Source organism: Phyllobates terribilis, unplaced genomic scaffold (genome assembly GCF_046119375.1).
Source record: "Phyllobates terribilis strain yellow unplaced genomic scaffold, ASM4611937v1 Scaffold_3__8_contigs__length_932513732, whole genome shotgun sequence".
NCBI lineage: Eukaryota > Metazoa > Chordata > Amphibia > Anura > Dendrobatidae > Phyllobates > Phyllobates terribilis.
This window is the reverse complement of record NW_027362763.1, coordinates 926,579,431-926,598,662: the sequence shown is the minus strand read 5'-3', so window position 1 is coordinate 926,598,662 and position 19,232 is coordinate 926,579,431. Positions and strand designations below refer to the sequence as shown.

Sequence of the window (19,232 nt, the reverse complement as noted above, 5' to 3'; positions counted from 1 at the left end):
GCCTAGTAGACCACTGGACGGCCACTGGTGGTAATGGTGAAGGCTCACGGGCAGCGCCCGCAGGTGAGTGGCTTCCAGCTTTGGCCCTTGGGGTGGTGATCTTCAGGATTTCCTCCTCACCGCTCATCTCCATTGCATCGTCGGTTCCTCCGGCTGCCATCCTTCTGGAGCATCCACTGCGACACCTCCTTTCCCTCGTGTGCTGGACAGAAAATGGCACTTGTCGCTTGCTGATGACGCACGTCCTGCGCATCCAACTCCTCTTTCTGGGCCGGTCTTCTGACACGACATTTGCGTCACACGTCACTCTCGGCAGCTCTGCCTTCAGCCGCGCCCCCTCTCTGGGTGCGCTGGTACTCACTGGGCCTGACTTATCTCTGTGCCGCGCCCTCTTCTTTACTGGACGTCCAATCCTGGGATGCATCTTCACTGCTGGGCCCATCCTTCTCTGGGCCGGAACTCGTAGGGGCTGGACATCTTTTCGTGCTCTCCGACGCCGTCCACTCCCACGATAGGCGGTTCTTCTCCTGTACTTTACCACCACTGTCACCATCTTGGAATCCATTCTTCGGGCCGCCATCTTGGGTCGCATGCCTTCCAACACTTTCTCTTTAGTGTTCTGCATCGGCTCTTCCCCGTTTTCTTCATCCGAGGAGCTTGCATCCTGCCGACTACGCCAAATGTAAGGTGCTTCAGTGAGGTAGTCGTGGGCGAGCTGTAGCCCCTGCTCGATCTGGCACCCTACAGACAATACGTGTCCTCCCTCTGATGTGTGGCTGTGTATGTGGTGCTCTCCACTTACTTCAGACCATCTGATCGTGGCCGTCTCCAGGCATTTCTCTTTTGGGACCAGGGCAGCAATAAACTCAGAGGACACGAGGTTCTTAACCATAACTTTGACTTTACTTGGGGAAGAGGAATATGTACAATATTTACAGGCAGATATAATGGATAAGGCCCGACAGGTTATCATCTCCCTCACGGGTGCTGGCAACATCTTCAGCCCTGGTTCCCTCTTTAAGTGAAGCATCTCTGTGACTCTAATCTCTAGCCCAAGAGAATCTTCTTCAATATCAACAGTGTTTCCGGATCATATACAGTATCTCCCCCACGTCTTAGCCTGGAGTCCTAGCTGACTTTATGTTACGCTGCCTTAACCATGACCCTCGCGTTGTCAAAATGTTGGGTGACAGTCATTACTGGTTGGTGACACTTGTAGACCCCCGCTACAAGGAGAACTTTCACTCTCTTATTCCTGAGGTGGAGAGGTTTACAAAAATGGGGCAATACCAGAAGGCCCTTGCTGCAGAACTCTTAAAAAAATTCCCATCTGAACACGCTAGTGGCAGAGGTCACAGTTCGTTGCCCAACCAAGGCGTACAGGCGAGAGAGATGCAACTCCAATCCAGCAGAGGCAGGGGAACACTGTCAACATTCTGGGACAGTTTTCTGACACCCGCCCAGCTTACAGGCCCTGAGGCGCGGGGTACTCTCACAAGGAGTGGAAAGTTTCAAAAGATGGTGAGGGAGTACCTTGCCAATCGTACCAGCGTCCTCCGTGATTCCTCTGTGCCTTTTAATTATTGGGTATCCAAGCTGGACACTTGGAATGAACTCGCTCTGTACGCCTTGGAGGTCCTGGCCTGCCCTGCCGCTAGCGTGTTATCGGAGCGTGTTTTTAGTGCCGCTGGGGGAATTATAACTGATAAGTGCACTCGCCTGTCAACTGACAATGCTGACAAGCTGACCCTTATCAAAATGAACAAGGGCTGGATTGGGCCAGACTTCTCATCACCACCAAATGACAGCAGAGTAACATAAAGTCAAATCCACTGTGTTATTTCGGGAGGTGTATTCACATGCACCGCTTCACACCCACACATGGGTATACGCTTCCTCGTTTCGGCTGTTTAATCTTCTTCTCCTTATCCTCAGCCTCCACCACCACTATACCACCAGGGTGCCAGCATTGCAAGTTCCTCCGTCCTTATTTTTGCCAGCTTTTGCTTGCAAGGCATAAGCAAATACTATGGGACACCCACTCCCCAATAATGGGACTTATGTTTGTAATATGCTGTACTGCATGGCTCTTGTAAGGGGCATTGCAAGTTGCTCCGTCCTAATTTTTGGCAGCTTTTGCTGGGAAAGCATAAGCAAATACTATGGGACACCCACTCCCCAATAATGGGACTTATGTTTGTAATATGCTGTACTGCATGGCTCTTGTAAGGGGCATTGCAAGTTGCTCCGTCCTAATTTTTGGCAGCTTTTGCTGGGAAAGCATAAGCAAATACTATGGGACACCCACTCCCCAATAATGGGACTTATGTTTGTAATATGCTGTACTGCATGGCTCTTGTAAGGGGCATTGCAAGTTGCTCCATCCTAATTTTTGGCAGCTTTTGCTTGGAAAGCATAAGCAAATACTATGGGACACCCACTCCCCAATAATGGGACTTATGTTTGTAATATGCTGTACTGCATGGCTCTTGTAAGGGGCATTGCAAGTTGCTCCGTCCTAATTTTTGGCAGCTTTTGCTTGGAAAGCATAAGCAAATACCAAGGGACACCCACTCCCCAATAATGGGACTTATGTTTGTAATATGCTGTACTGCATGTGACGCGCCCCCTGGGCCGTGTGTACACGTGTGTGGGATACCCGGTGCCGGGTCTCTGGGATCTGTAGTCTCCGTGGCGGTGACCCAGTCCCGTGTCTCAGGCTGGTCAAACCAGTGGCAGTCTTTCTTAGGTTTTGAGGTTAATTGTCCGACTGCGCCACCCGTGGATTGCGGTCAGGGAGTACCACCGCTGCGAGGCAGACCGCTGAGGCTGGTGTTGTGTGCGCAGCATAGAATGGGATAACTCCCCTCGGGAGGAGTATAGCCTCAGGGCAGTGAGTGTGGATGATGGGGGTGATGGTGCACGAGTCTTTGCAGTGCAGTTCAGGGTCTTTACTGATGATTATAAGGTAGACCCTCCCTTGGCTAGCATAAGAGGCCTGGTCAGTCTGTGAGCAAGCAGGAGTTCCCCTCGCCAGGTGGAGTTGTAGGCCTCCACGTCTGTCTGCACTCTTCCTGGCTACCTTGCTGTAAGCGGGTAGAAGTAGCCCACGTCCCTGAGTGTACCGTGTAGTGCTCACCCGTATGGCTGGTGACTTGGGGCCTTCTGTTAGCCTCCGCTCCACGACGGCGGTGCTGGTCCCTTGCTTGTGACTGAGCCTCCGGGCTTCTATGGCCAGAGGACCTGAAATCCCCTGCCGGCTGGTTTCTGCTGCTGGATATATAAGTCCTCACAGCTTCGGACTCCTGTGTCCGGTTCCTATTGTCTTCTGCCAGGGCGAGCTCTGCTCAGCTTCCAGCCCCTGGTCTTTAGCTCCTAGCTCCTACAGAGCTCCTTGCTGTTACTTTCCCTTGCTCTCACTCTGACTCTGACTGTTCTCTGACTCACTCAACCCCGCCTGAGATCCAGTTTATAAGGGCAGAATTCTCCCCTCCCAGGATTGGGGTAGGAGGATGTTGCATGTTTAAGGGATCCTGACCAGGAAACCTCCCACTTGCTCTCCGACGTAATATCTCTATTACTGTGGTGACCAGACCCCTGGGGTGCCACACATGGCTCTTGTAAGGGGCATGGCAGTTCCTCATAATTTTTGGAAAGCATTCCATTCACTGCTTAGGCCAACAGTGCACGGGAGACCCAGTTGCTATAAATGGAAAAAAAGGTTTAGTTAACGCCCTCTGACCTCCATGTCATTTCCAAGGGGCATTGGAGTGGCTCGAAATTTTTGGTAGGCATTGCACTCACTGTATGCCCTATAACTGTGTAGCCGAACCGCTCCTTTTGTTACAGAAACATATCCTACAAGACATATCTGGTTGACTGGCCTGATATTGATGTGAATGGTCCCTGTTCCTCCTGCTCTTTCTCCTTTGCCACTACCTCATCCATCATTTATCACCTGAAGCTTTGTTTTAACGGGAGTCATAGAACTTGGATAGTAGCAGGAAAACATCCAGCAATCCTCGGAGGAGGTAGGATATGCGCCAAAACGCTGACCACCTCAGGCCTAGCCGCTACTACATACATGTGCTTGCATTACAACAAAACAAAGCAGATGCTAACTTCCATCATCCTCATCATGCTCCTCACCTTGGCACTCTCAACTTCCCTGATGGAGAAGCCAGGGCCCACCGGAGGAGTCTGATAGTCCGGTGGGCTCGGCCAATGCTGCCCTAAAGCAGGCCAGGCTAAGAAAAGTGTGGGAAAGGTTACCGGGACAAATATGGGTGGCTGGGGACCGAGTATGGACACTCGGCCACCCCCTGGAGGCTGGGGAACAAGCGGGGACACCCGGCCACCAGGCGGCTGGGGACTGAGTATGGATACCAGGCCGCCGACACAGCCATGGCGTGGTGGCCAGATTCCGCCTCCACATGCCTAAAAGGCCCAATTTAAAGTGCAAGCAAGCAAGCAGTATGGTATTGCAGCCTGGGGGTGGGTGGGTGGCAGGCTGCATACTTGCGCTTGCATTGCAAGGAATGGGAGAGGTACAATTGAACACTGCCCTGGGACAAGGACTTGAATGGGGATAGTTGCAAGTCTGCAACGACAGGTACAAGATGGGAGGGATCTTCGCATGTACCATGAACAGGGGTTTGGCAAGCACACACTACAGCGGAATAGGCTCTCCTTCCCACTAAATGCACTGGGGAGGGCACAGGTAATGTTTTGGTATACGCACTTAATCTTATGTATAAGGCACACCAGGACAAATATGGGCGGCTGGGGACTGAGTATGGATACCTCGCTGCCGAAGCAGCCATGAGGTAGTGGCCAGCTTCGGCCTCCTCCAAACTAAAAGGCCCCATTTCAAGTGCAAGCTAGCAGTATGGAATTGCAGTCTGGGGGTGGGTGGGTGGCAGGTTGCACACTTACACTTGCATTAAAAGAAAACATAGCAGATGCTAACTTCTGTCATCATCATCATGCTCCTCACCTTGGCACTCTCAACTCCACCGATGGAGAAGTCAGGGCCCACCGGAGGAGTCTGGTTCTCTGTTGGGCTCGTCCAATGCTGCCTAAAGCAGGCCGGGCTAAGAAAAGTGTGTGGGGGGATGTTCCAAGGAGAAATAGGGGCGGCTGGGGACCGTTTATGGACACCCGGCTGCCCCCAGGCGGCTGGGGACCGTGTGTGGACACCCGGCCACGGGGCGGCTGGGGACCGAGTATGGACACCCGGCCGCCGGGCGGCTGGGGACTGAGTATGGATTCCAGGCCGCCAACACAGCCATGACGTGGTGGCCAGATTCCGCCTCCACATGCCTAAAAGGCCCAATTTCAAGTTCAAGCAAGCAAGCAGTATGGCATTGCAGCCTGGGGGTGGGTGGGTGGCAGGCTGCATACTTGAGCTTGTATTGCAAGGAATGGGGGAGGTACAATTGAACACTGCCCTGGGACTAGAACTTGCATGGGGATAGTTGCATGTCTGCATCTTCTGATGCGGTAAGGATCACTTATGATGGGCACACTTTTAGACAGTGACCAGGGAGTCAGAGATGCTTCCAGGGGTCTTCCCCATGCTGTTCCCTTGTCTTTTCAGCACTTTATGCATGTGTCACACAGCACATGGCCAGATAAGGTTGTAAAATGTTAAAATGACATTTCACGGTGAATGCATTTGTCATAGTTGAAAGCAATACAAAAGTGCAAAAACGCATAAAAAATGGTACTTGTGAACATAGCCGAAGGTGTGGAGGAGTATTTTTGTTTTTGGTCATTTATTTTAACTTATACACAAGTCTTTACCCTGGAAAGGATGATCCTTAACATATTTCACAGGAAAAAAGTTTCACTTTCGTTTTTGAACGTTTTATTGTGAGCCTGTAAAAGTGGCTTAATACCTCTGACCACGTTGTTGACAGCAGTGACCTGGGGGTCAGAAATGCTTCCTGGGGCGATCCCCATACTGTCCCCATGTCATTTGAGCACTGTCACTATCGTTTTGGGCACTTGTTAGGCTTCTAAAAGACTGCCGGGGGTGCCACCGCAAAAATGCTCGAGTCTCCCATAGACTAACTTTGGGCTCGTTGCTCGGGTCGGGCACCCGAGTATCACGGCGAGCTCGGCCCGAGCTTCGAGCACCCGAGCATTTTAGTGCTCGCTCAACACTAATATACAGGGAAAAATGGCACAGTGTCAGGAAGGACAAAAATGACTGTAGCGTGGAGTGGTACTGCCAGCATAATGAAGTTGACATGAAGTACAGGTCTTTAAGTAAATGCATAGCTCCCAACCGTCCCAGATCAGCAAAACTGTCCCATCACATCAAGCCTTTTGTCCCGTCTTCTGTACTCACCTCTCTGACTTCTTCATCTGATAGCTCTCCGTAGTTCCTCCTTGGGGGCTGCTCTCTGCATAAACTACATTATATATCTACTTCTACTCTGTCCTATAATAAAGTTTCGCAGTGACTCGAACTCATGTCTCAATGGTCTCAAGCGTTGCGCTACCAACGAGCCTCAGCTTATTATAATACATATAGGAGAATTTGGTAAGCTTGACCTCTATTGCAGGGCGTGAACCCAGAAGCAGAATATACATATCCGTAGAGATACATTGCATATATAACAATGTATTTCTTTGTTCTATGTTTTTCTGAGTTGAAGAATAAGATTTTTTTTTTTCTATAAAAGTAGTAAAAATAACAATTACAAAAATGTCAATTTTTTCTGTGTGTCTCCCAAGTATTTGAACCCACAGCCTTAAAATCACAGGCAGGAGCCTATGCTACTGATCCACAAGCTTTACTGATGTAACTAGGAGAATTTTCTGTACTTGATGTGTATTGCAGGCTCTGAATCCACAGGCACATTAAGGCTGTGTGCCCACGATGCGTTTTTAATGCGGTTCTGCAGCATTTTTGCAGCTGCAGAAATGCTTCAGAAACGCATTTAAAACGCATGGTAGAAGGGCAGCAATGTTCCCCAATGATAATCCGCATGTGCTGTGCACATGCTGCGGAAATTTCCGCTGCGGATTATCATTGCGGAAAAAAACGCAGCACTACCAATTATTTTGCGGAAATGCTGCGTTTTCGCCGCCATTGACTTGCATTAGAATGCGTCAATTCCGTAAGACTGCATCTGTACTTGCATAATTGGCGCATTCTAATGTGCGGATGGTACCCGGGTTTAGAGGAGAGGAGAGTCTCATCCACACCCAGGTACCATTAAAAAATCTGTAAAAAAAGAATAAAATAAAAAATAAATGTATATTTACCTACCGATGGCCCGTGCAGCGCTGCTGCTTGCTTCCCGGCACTTTGCAGTGGATTGAAGGACCTGCGCTGACGTCAGAGTCATGTGACGGGTCACGCGACGCTGACGTCGGCAGGTCCTTCACTCTACCGCTGCCGGCAGCCGGGACCGAGCGAAACAAGCCAGCGCGGGCCATCGGAGGGTAAGTATACATTTATTTTTTTATTTTTAACCACTCTCTTGGTCACAGTATATAAATCCATGCTGTTTGCATGGATTTATATAGTGTGACCTAGTTGTCACAAGCACTTTCCAAATGATGCTAATCGCTTGGAAAGCGCTTGTCAATCTGCATGCGGAAATGGCAGTGAAGAACGCTTCATTTCCACATGTCCCTGGCAGGAAAACACATGTACAATCCGCATGTACAATCCGCATGCGTTTTTTTTCTGCCAGGGAGATGCAGAAACGCTCAGGAAAAATCCGGAGCATTTCTGCATCGTGGGCACATAGCCTAAATAGAGATACATTGTGCACAGCAAAATATGTATATGTATTTGTATTCTAGAGAGAGAATAAGAATTTTTTATCCTATAAAATTACTAAAAAATAAAAATTAAAAACACATTAACGCATTAAATATCACAAATCAGCAAATAACACGGACATATTTGTGTCCCTGTAATCGTAATGACCCACACAACAGTGATCAGATTATTTATGGGGATCGCTAAATGAAGTAAAAAAAAAGCCATGATTGATATTTTTCTCTATTAAACCAATAAAAAATGTAATAAAACTTTAATGCTGAGGTTGTATTCACATGTAGCACAAATACTGCTTTCTTTCTGCTGCTTATTTTCTGCACGTTTTTTGCAGGTGTCCACACCACACAATGCAATAACAATGTTCTCTGGTTACTACTTGTTTGCTGAGTTTCTATTATGCGTTTTCCCCTTTATTTGATGTGTTTTTCATGCCGATATGAAGGGGAGTTTTTAACACTTTTTTATTAGTAAAGAAAAGCTTTGATTCTGCGTTTAAAAATGCAACAGTGTTTTTTTTTCATGCATTTTTTTCAGAAGCCTATAGAGAAAAAATGCACCAAAACCACAGAGTACATCAGTGTCTTTAAACGTACAGAGGGCAGAGATTTCATGGAATCACATCCACTTTGTTTGGAAATTTAGACCTTGTTCACAAGTAACGTAAATGCTGCATATTTTCTGCTGCTCTTTTTGCACCAAAATTCTGCTGTGTTTAACTGTCCAAGCAAAGTGGATGTGATTTCATGAGAACTGCGCCCCCTGTGGTTTAAAGACGCTGCTGAACTGTGCAGTTTTATTGCTTTTTTTTCTCTCGCTTGTCTTCAATGTGGAGCCTAAAAAAACACATGTAAAAAACTGCAGATACTTTTTTAAGTGCAAAATCAAAACTTTTCTGTACTATAAAAAATACATTACAAACGCGTCTTCACATCTGCACCAAAAACACATCAAATGGGGGGAGAAGATTATTATTGTGTAGTTTGGTGCAGATCCTGCAGAAAACAAAAAACACTGTATTTCTGCAACGTGTGAACACAGCCTTACAGACATAAAAAAGTCAGATGTCATATAGTGAAGCTATATAAAGAGGAGAAAGTTGTGGCGGCTTCGACTGTGAATGAAGGAAGAAAAATAAATCCACAATTTCCCACTAGAGGTGAGCAGGAAGCACAAATCATGTCCCGCCAGCACTTGGCTAATCAAGTGCCAAACCTGAAATTTACATGCACTAAAATGGCCCCCGTCGCCCACGCATGCTACTGCGCATGCGCGGCGCCATATTGGTGCAGCCAAATTCTTTTTGATGTAGCAAAATTGAGCCCGCGCGTGCGCAGTAGCATCTATCGCTTGCCGATAGATGCTGCGGCACCATTTTGCTGGAGGAAAAAGTGCCTGCAGCAATATGGCACTGCACTCCACACTTGCACAGTAGCATCTCTCAGCAACCGAGAGATACTATTGCGCGGGAGTGGCGGGGGCCATTTTGGTGCATGTAAATTTCAGGTTTGGCACACAAATTACACAGGAAGTATTTAAAATAGTAGGCAGGTCACTGAAGGCACAGTGACCCGTCAGAAGGCAGACATATGAATAAATAAGCAGAGCACCAGATAAAGCTCCTCCCCAAAGTCCCGCCCCGAAGCACGAGCATATCATTATGTCCGAAATGAAAATAAAGATTATAAAAGAACCACTGGACGGATTTCATCAACAAAGGTATCATTTTACTCAGTGTAACGGCACAAACCTGACAGTGTATGTAGTTTACTAAGCACAGTCCTGCTGACAGGTGTGCTTTAAGCCAAGTTCCCATAGTGGTCTCACTGGGCACAGCTCCTGTGAATGCCTAATCACCAGGACGAAAAACATCCCCAGGAAAACCCTCTCAATCAGAATTCACTGGTATGTTTTATGTCTAAAAAGGGTCAATGTATACAGTAATTTACAATATTTTCTGTTTCAGCTGTAGTATGAAGAAAGATTCTTTTGTAGAACTAAAAAGCCAAGATAGAAGGCAATGTCCTCAAGATATTCATAGAAATATTTCTTCAGATTCACTGGTATGTATGTTACGGTATATGTGTTTGTCATTATTATTATTATTATTGTTGTTTTGTTGCCGTGTTTTTAGGAATGAACAGTATGAGTATTAATTGATAAGGACATCAAAATCATATATAACTGAAAATAATATTTTAGTGACCTTGACCATCTTCAAAGATAAAATGTCAAGAAAAGTGCAAAATGTTTCTTAGTGAATTTGTCATACACAAGAATTCTGTGGTATTTCATAGTAAATCTATCATAATATCTTTGAGTTTTAGTTTGTGAAAAAGGTAAAATAATATTTCATCGCTTCCACTGTACAGTTTCAATTCCCCTAGATGACAAAAAAGTAAAATGAAAAAAAAAAAAAAAAATGTAAAAGTTTTAAAAATAAGCATATTGGGTATCACCGCATCTACTGTACAAGTCTGATTTATCAACATAAAGCAATATTTTGACATGGTATAAAGAAAAATAGAAATCAAAACTCTAAACCCTTTTTTTCAGTTGTCGCATCTCCACTAAAAATGCAATAAAAAAAATGGTATGTACTTTCAAAAGGGTATCAATAATAATGTCAGCCTGACATGCAAAAAATGTACAGGTCTCAAAAAATAGTGACCAAAACCAAATTTTTTATTTTTGTAAATTTCAGATTTTTTTTCACCACTAAAATGAAAAAGAAAATAAAACCCAAAAAATATACAAGCTTGCTATTGCTGCAATCATACTGAAGAATCAGGTTGTGAAAGTCATTTTTACCATGCAATGAACACTGTGACCACAAAACACAAAAAGCGATGGTGAAATTGATTTTTTATGCCATTTTACAGCACTTTAGGACAGGTCATCAAGGTCTGATCAGAATAGTGTAAATGGCCAGGTACTGCATACATTTTTTGAGTCGGTGAGCCTGCAAGTGCTGTTGGTGGAGTGGCTCAACAGAACCTGAAAGTAGTGGTGGCGAGTCATATGTGCAAGCATCTTCTGTGTTGAAGTTCTTTTGTCATCAAACGGTTCTTTTTCGCTCTGCAGGCTTTGCAGTGGGAAAATAAGCCATGGACTAGAAACTACAGCTCTCTATCAGCACATAAAGTGACATTACCTTCTTATATCAGAAATGGAAGCCGGCCATCAGAGCAAACCTCAAGCTGTTCTCCTACCCTTTCTCCTCAGACTTGTATTTTTGTCAGCCAAACCACTAAGTACTACCTTTTTTTCCGCACTATAAGTTGCACTTTTCCCCCTCAAATTTGGGAGGAAAATGGGGGGTATCTTATAGTCTGGGGTGGGGCAGCGGCGGCAGTGGTGCGGGGTCACAGGAGACACTGCAGGCAGTTGGCAGCGGCAGGAGTGGGGCGATGCGGTGTGCCTTGCGCTGGAAGGAGATGTCTTAGCGGTGCGAGGCAGGAGCGGAGTCCCTGCTGCACACATTGACCTCGCGGTGGGTTTCAGGAAAATTGTGCCAGTTGTCGGCACATGCACAGAATTAGATCTCAGCTCAATGACAAGTCGAAATCTAATTTTGCTCATGTGCCATCTCTGGTGTCATTTTACTGAAGACTGCCGGGAGATCAATGTATGTGACTCGCCCCCTGGGCCGTGGGGTACCCGGAACCGGGCCTCTGTATGATGCTGGGGGGTAGTAGTGGTGGCAACCCGGTCCCGTGGCTCAGGATGGTCAGACTAAATGGCGACAGTCTATTTATCAGTATTTTGAATGTCCGACTACGCCACCCGTGGATTGCGGTCAGGGATAACCGCCGCTGCAGGGCAGACCGCTGGGGCCGGTGTTGTGGGTGCAGCAGAGTGTAGTACAACTCCCCATGGGAGGAGTGTAGCCTCAGGGCAGCGTGTAGGAAGGATGGGAGTGATGGTACAGGTGCAGCAGTAATCACACAATGATGTCCAATGATGCAGTCCAGGGTCTTTTACTCACAGTTGTTATCCAGGTCACTTCTGTCAGCAAGGACTGCCCGAGCCGTGCTGTGCTTACCAGGTGAGGGGCTCGATCAACCTCCAGGTAATTTAGAAGCGCTTCACAGGACCCCATTTATGTGTCCTTTCTCTGGCCTCTCATACCCCACCAGTGACCTCACTGTCCGGCTGCCTCGGACCTTGTCGGATTAACGTGCCGGCCGTTTTCCCTGGGCCCTATGTGGTGCCTTCCTAGCAGGTTTAGCAGGGGGCTGCACCAATGAATGGTCGCAACCTCCGATTCTTGGCTGAGGGTAGATTCGCCTCCACCAACTTAGGGATCCGGTACCTTTCCACAGCCTGACCCCTCCACTCAGGTGAATTTGGGCATGCAGTGGCTATTGACCGTTCTGCACCCCTGGGGTCCCTCCTTCCTCCGTGTTCCTGGAGCCTCCCTGCTCCCCTTCTTTCTTCCCTCAGGCTCCGGCCTCTGTGCTAGGCCTGCCCAGGAAGCAGAGCCCATGCAGCAGCTCTGCTCCCTGCCTTCTCCTCTCACAGAACTCCCTCCTAAGATGGCCCCACCTTTTTATACTCCTCTCTCTGTGTCTGAGCTCAGGTGACCTGCACCCAATGAGCTCCTTCCTGTGCTCCAGAAACCGTCCCCTATCTGCTCCTACACCACTGGGTTCTCTCCCCCCTCCCCACTCCAGCCAGGGACATGGTCAGTTGTGCCTGCAATATGGGAGCACCGTCGAGCTGTCCCCCGGAAATGGGGAGTGTATGTGTGTGCATGCAGCTAACTGAGTCCTGGTCCACACTCCATCCTTACCTGGGAATGGAATATCATACCTCTGGTTGAGGTGCAATACCCCTGTAGCAACCGAGCCCTCGGGGCGCTACATTCCCCCCTGGTAAACCACAGGCTGGAACAGAGCAAAAGACAATTCAAAAACATGCACGTTTTTTAGAATGCATTCATATATAAAATTATAAATCATTATTACTCATCCCTTTATGGGAGGCAGTTTTTCTCTTTTAACGTTACTGGCACATTTTCTCTTTCAGCAATATTATAAGACTTTCTTCTCATATATAAAACATTATAAAACTCTTTTCACTTTTATAACCACATCTGTTACATATAAAACATTTTTCTTATAAACATTCTTCATGTAAAACTTTTGTTAACTGGTAACAGTGCGCTTTGCGACCAGGTGTCCATCTTTCTATTAAGTGCAAACTCATGAACACAAACACGAGGGACCCGTTCGTAAACCCTCAACGTAGGCCCTGGGGTGGCTGCAGGGCATAGCTGATTCAGCTGCTGGACCTCGTCTTCGGCCACCTCTAACGGGTTTTTGTTCTGAGGTCAGTTGTTGTTGTAGTCTCTTATAAAACCAGTAGGGGGCACTTTAGGAAGTGCAACTATTTACAGAATTGACCGCTCCCAGTCCTCAGCCGGATAGGTCACTAAGTTGGCTGCTCCCAGTCCTCAGCCGGTTTTAACTGACCCGATACCGGGTAACTCTAGGTAACAGTCTCCTTACCCTGACAGGTAACTATATACATTTGTACGCTGCCGCTCCTCAGTAGCGGTGTCCTGCCTTCTTCCTCCTCACCATACTCTGCAGACCCGTCCGGGTCATCTGGGTAGCAATGGTCCTGGTATTGTTCCTCCTCCACCCTCTGGATGTTAAGGGCGTACCACCCCCGCAGACCTCTGTGTCTGGTGTAGGACACTCGATCTCCCGGGAACAGATCCCGCCCCCGGTGACCTTCTGGCAGGTGGCTCTCCACGTCCCTCCGGGTAACAAACACATCCGTGTCCGTCGTCGGGTCTCTGATGAAACCCCACCCCTCCTCTTGTTGGAATTTCACCACGGTCCCTATGATTCTGGGACTGCGTGCGGTTTGGGGGTCTCGCCGGGCGCGCATTTTCTGTTCCGCACTCCGGGCCTGCAGCTGCTCATGCCTCTGGCGCCGCACCCGCCTCTCCTTCTCCAACTGCGCCACCTGTCGGTGACAGAACTCCCGCCTGCGGGCTGTGGCCGCCCGCGTCTCCTGCGAGAACCCCATGAGGTCCTCCCTGGCCTGGTCCCACTCGTACTGGACCTCTTCAATCGGGAGCTGGGGGACATCAACGGGCGGTGGAGCAGGCAGGAGCGGACGAAGCAGGGCTCCGTCCTCTGAGGACAGGCCCACCCAGAGACAAGGGTGGACCCACCCCTCTGGTACAGGGACCGGCTCTCCATCGGGTCCGGCGAACTGGCTGTACAGGTCAGTCCCAAGGGGTGGTGGCTTCAGGACCGGGGGTGCACGCAGCTGGGAGGCGCCTGGGAAGGTCAGGCCTTGCGACCGGGCCTGGAGCGGGCCGCTTCCGACCGCACCCGGGGTCAGGGGGCATGATGTGGGGCATGGTTCAGCGGCGGTGTTCGCGGCTTGAGGCCCCGGTATATGCGGCGGGAGCGTGGAAGCTGCAGCGGCTCCCGGGACTTCTGGCTCCGCGGCGGGATCCAGGGGTAAGTTTTCGGTGTCAGGACCCGGGGCAGGAGTGTCTTCCTTACCTGCCTCCACGGCAGCGCTGTTCTCGGCCTCCGGTCTCTTCTCTCTGTCCTCGGGGGCAGGCGCACTGCCGGGTTCCTGGCAGCGTCTCTTGCTGCCGGGTCGCGACCCGCCGGGCCATCTCCTCCCTCCATCCGGTGATGACTTCCCTCTGCGCCCGGACCATCCTCCGGTCCAACTCCTCCAGCGCTGTCCGCAGGAACTCAGGGTCTTCTGCGGGGAGCTGAGCCATCAGCTCCGTGAGGCTGTACGGGGTCGCCTCGGCCTGCAGCAGGCCGCTTGCCAGGGTGCTGGAGTTGGTGCTCCTCTCCATCTCCGGGTGTGATCTGGCGAGACTGATCCAAACCACACCCTGCCCCCCGGTTTTCTTCTCTTTCCGCCCCTGTTGGGGGTGGTCCTGGGGCAATCTGCTGACAATCACTCTCAGGGGCAGCCCCCCCACCTTGATGGACATCTCTACAGCCGCACTCATGGCTGTTGGGGGTGGGCTCCTTCTTTGGCGCCATTCTGGGACCTGGCCCACGATGGGAGGTGGCTTCCTGTTATCTTTTGGCGCCCACATTATGGCGTCCGTTCTGCCGGGGCGGGCGCCATTTTCAATACAGTGAAACAGTCTCTTTTCAGGCACGCAATACCCGTTTGTGGTGGGTTGGTCACAATCCTGCCGACTACGCCAAAGCAGACTCGCCCCCTGGGCCGTGGGGTACCCGGAACCGGGCCTCTGTACGATGCTGGGGGGTAGTAGTGGTGGCAACCCGGTCCCGTGGCTCAGGGTGGTCAGACTAAATGGCGACAGTCTATTTATCAGTGTTTTGAATGTCCGACTACGCCACCCGTGGATTGCGGTCAGGGATAACCGCCGCTGCAGGGCAGACCGCTGGGGCTGGTGTTGTGGGTGCAGCAGAGTGTAGTACAACTCCCCACGGGAGGAGTGTAGCCTCAGGGCAGCGTGAAGGGAGGATGGGAGTGATGGTACAGGCGCAGCAGTAATCACACAGAGTCCATTGATGCAGTCCATGGTCTTTTACTCAGTTGTTATCCAGGTCACTTCTGTCAGCAAGGACTGCCCGAGCCGTGCTGTGCTCACCAGGTGAGGGGCTCGATCAACTTCCAGGTAATTTAGAAGCGCTTCACAGGACCCCCTTTATGTGTCCTTTCTCTGGCCTCTCATACCCCACTAGTGACCTCACTTCTGTCCGGCTGCCTCGGACCTTGTCGGATTAACGTGCCGGCCGTTTTCCCTGGGCCCTATGTGGTGCCTTCCTAGCAGGTTTAGCAGGGGGCTGCACGAATGAATGGTCGCAACCTCCGGTTCTTGGCTGAGGGTAGATTCGCCTCCACCAACTTAGGGATCCGGTACCTTTCCACAGCCTGACTCCTCCACTCAGGTGAATTTGGGCGTGCAGTGGCTACTGACCATTCTGCACCCCTGGGGTCCCTCCTTCCTCTGTGTTCCTGCAGCTCTGCTCCCTGCCTTCTCCTCTCACAGAACTCTCTCCTAAGATGGCCCCACCTTTTTATACTCCTCTCTCTGTGTCTGAGCTCAGGTGACCTTCACCCAATGAGCTCCTTCCTGTGCTCCAGAAACCGTCCCCTATCTGCTCCTACACCACAGGGTTCTCTCCCCCCTCCCCACTCCAGCCAGGGACATGGTCAGTTATGCCTGCAATATGGGAGCACCGTCAAGCTGTCCCCCGGAAATGGGGAGTGTATGTGTGTGCATGCAGCTAACTGAGCCCTGGTCCACACTCCATCCTTACCTGGGAGTGGAATATCACACCTCTGGTTGAGGTGCAATACCCCTGTAGCAACCGAGCCCTTGGGGCACTACATATGCAGCAGGGACTCTGCTCCTGTCTCGTACCGTTGTGATACCCCTTTCTTCCATCCCAAGGCCCACCTCATCGCCCCATTCCTGCTGTCAAAAGATGTAAATGTGACCCTGCTCCACCGCCCCCCCGATAAGCTGCATTCAGATTGTAAGATGCACCTGTTACTCTTAACATGCCTGATCCTGATGACACATTAACATTTTTTTTCCTATTTTACTGCTCAAAACTTGGTTTGCATCTTATGGTCGGATGTGACTTATAGTCAGAAAAATACAGTATTTGGTCGGTTTCATTATCACCATCATTGTCTTCCGCCACTACTGCTTGCTGTACTCTGTGAGACTGAGAGATGTTCATCCCTTACTGTGTGTTGACGAAACAGTGAAGTCAACTGTCTTTTGAGAAATGATAGTGTGCACTCTGCCTTGCTGAAAGATACCCAGTCTTCATTATTTTTCACAGAATAAGTTGCCTGCTCCGTGTTCTCAAATGCAGGATAATGTAGGCTGCTTTCAACTTGACTGAGCTCCAAAGTGAACTGTAGTGTAGACACCTAGAGCAGCAACAATGGTCAGGGACAATACATGAGATTCACAGCTCACCGAGTGAATGATTTCCGTGGCAGCAATGCATCTTTGCAATCAGAACAGGTGGTGATGCCTCCACAACTGTTTCCACTACTAGATGGATGTTATCTGTCTCTTACATCTCTTCTGCATCCTATTCAATAGACATAACCCTATTTCCAACAGCAACAGTGCACTGTATTACTTCCATACACTGTCCTCATTATTTTTTGTTCAATCAAGGAAAAGTGCTGCTAAGTGTTTTTTCAGCTTCAAAGCGTTAGGGACAAAACACACACTGTTAAAATATTGCTGATATTCATTAAATTGCACTCTGGATAGCTCCCTGTTAACTGCAGTTGGTATTTGACATGTGAAACAATGTCAAGAACATTCTGGATGGATGCCTTACATTTGGTCAAAGTAATTCCAACTCCTTGCATGGCACATGTCCTGAAATCAATTGTGCAACATTTCTTTAAGTGGCTATGGCCAAGAAAATGTGTGCTCATTTTGATGGTTCTTACAAGGCAGAGAGCACTCTCCGGGCTTTTCAAAAACAGAACGGTCTGCTAGACTGTAGCAAGATTTCTGACATCGCAACCTGCTAAAATTGGACACTACATATGTAGGAGCATCTGTATGAGCAGCGTAAAGTGATGACAAACTGTACCACGCAATAGCCAAACTGGAGTATAGGTTACTTTGAGATGCGTCATTGCCAGCTGATAACTGTTGTCTACTTTACCCCTTTCTGACATTGCACGTAATAATACGTCCCTGTGCCCTGGGCCTTATGGACCAGGTACGTATTATTACGCCTCCTCTTTAAGGCGGCACTGCGACTGGAGTCGCGGTGATCGCATTAAACTTCCGGCGCCATCTTACCTCAGGGTATATTGCGTAATCGTCCTGGGGGGTGTCGCCGCCCCCCCTGCAAGTACGATCGCTGTGATTGGCTGTTCAATTCTGAACAGCCAATCGCAGCATTTCTCAGTGTTTCAGGCAATCAGATGTCTAGCCTAGGATCTGTACTGTAAGAGCACCGATCATAGGCTGGTGACTGACAACTCCAGGCCTCGCCTGAGCCCTCTCTGATTGGTGCGATCGATGATGACATTGATCGCACCAATCACAGCGCACAGATGCGCTGTGACCAGGTGATGACTGCACTGCACTTCCTTATAGTAGCTGAGGATTTGTACAGGGCAGTCACGCTGTCCGAATGTCGCTGTGCTGGGCCTTGTGATGCCACATAAAATGGGCATTTCCACCGTTTAGGCACATCAGGGGCTCTGCAAACACAACATGACAGCCCTAGATTCCATCAAAGTCTGCATTCCAAAACGTCACTCCTTCCCTTCAGAACTCTGCTGTGTGCCCAAACAGTAGTTTTCCCTACATATGGTGTATCAGTGTACTCAGGAGAAATTGCACAACAAGTTTTGGGGTCCAATTTCTCCTGTTACCTTTGTAAAAATAAAAAAATTGGGTCTAAAGTAAAATTTTAGTGAAAAAAAGTTAAATGTTCATTTTTTCATTTCACATTCGATTAATTGCTGTGAAGCACGTGAATGGTTAATAAACATCTTGAATGTGATTTTGAGCACCTTGAGGGGTGCAGTTTTTAGAATGGTGTCACTTTTGGGTATTTTCTGTCATATAGATCAGGGTTCCCCAACTCCAGTCCTCAAGGCCCACCAACAGGTCATGTTTTCAGGATTTCCTTAGTATTACACAGGTGATAATTGCATCACCTGCACAGGCAATAATTCCATCACCTGTGCAATACTAAGGAAATCCTGAAAACATGACCTGTTGGTGGGCCTTGAGGACTGGAGTTGGGGAACCCTGATATAGATCCCTTAAAGTAACTTCAAATATGATGTGGTCCCTAAAAACAATGGTTTTGTAAATTTTGTTGGAAAAATGAGAAATCACTGGTCAAACAAATTTTGTTTAAAAAATTGTGCTGATGTAAAGTAGACATGTGGGAAATGTTATTTATTAACTATTTTGTGTGACATAACTCTCTGATTTAAGTGCATAAGAATTCAAAGTTTGAAAATTGCTACATTTTCTAAATTTTCAACAAATTTCAGTTTTTTTTTACAAATAAATGCAAGTGATATCGAAGAAATTTTACCACTATCATGAAGTACAACATGTCATGAAAAAACAGTCTCAGAATCAGTGGGATCCTTTGAAGCGTTCCAGAGTTATTACCTCATAAAGTGGCACTGGTCAAAATTGTAAAATTTGGCCTGGTCATTAGGAACAAAATTGACTCGGTCACTAAGGGGTTAAAGCCTAGTTTGGATATTCAATTCATGTACATTATAGCTCTGTAAATTAAAGTAATATCAGAAACTAATTGTGTCTATGAGAATATCACAGTAACAAGGACAAATGTAGCAATGTTTAAAATGACAAGTGATGCACTGCTTAATTATTTTAGCATGCATATATAAACTGTGGCTGCTAATTTTAATTCTAATTAATTTA

At 48.3% G+C, this 19,232-nt stretch overlaps 1 protein-coding gene across 1 annotated transcript in view; it reads left to right on the top strand.

Annotated features, from left to right (window-relative positions):
• The window catches only part of LOC141257813 (pecanex-like protein 2), a 1,433,759-nt gene that overhangs the window by 168,763 nt on the left and 1,245,764 nt on the right, over nucleotides 1–19,232 (top strand). Inside the window, exon 3 of the mRNA XM_073672817.1 lies at nucleotides 9,768–9,864. Coding sequence (XP_073528918.1) covers nucleotides 9,768–9,864 — 97 coding nt within the window. The remainder of the gene's footprint in view (nucleotides 1–9,767; nucleotides 9,865–19,232) is intronic.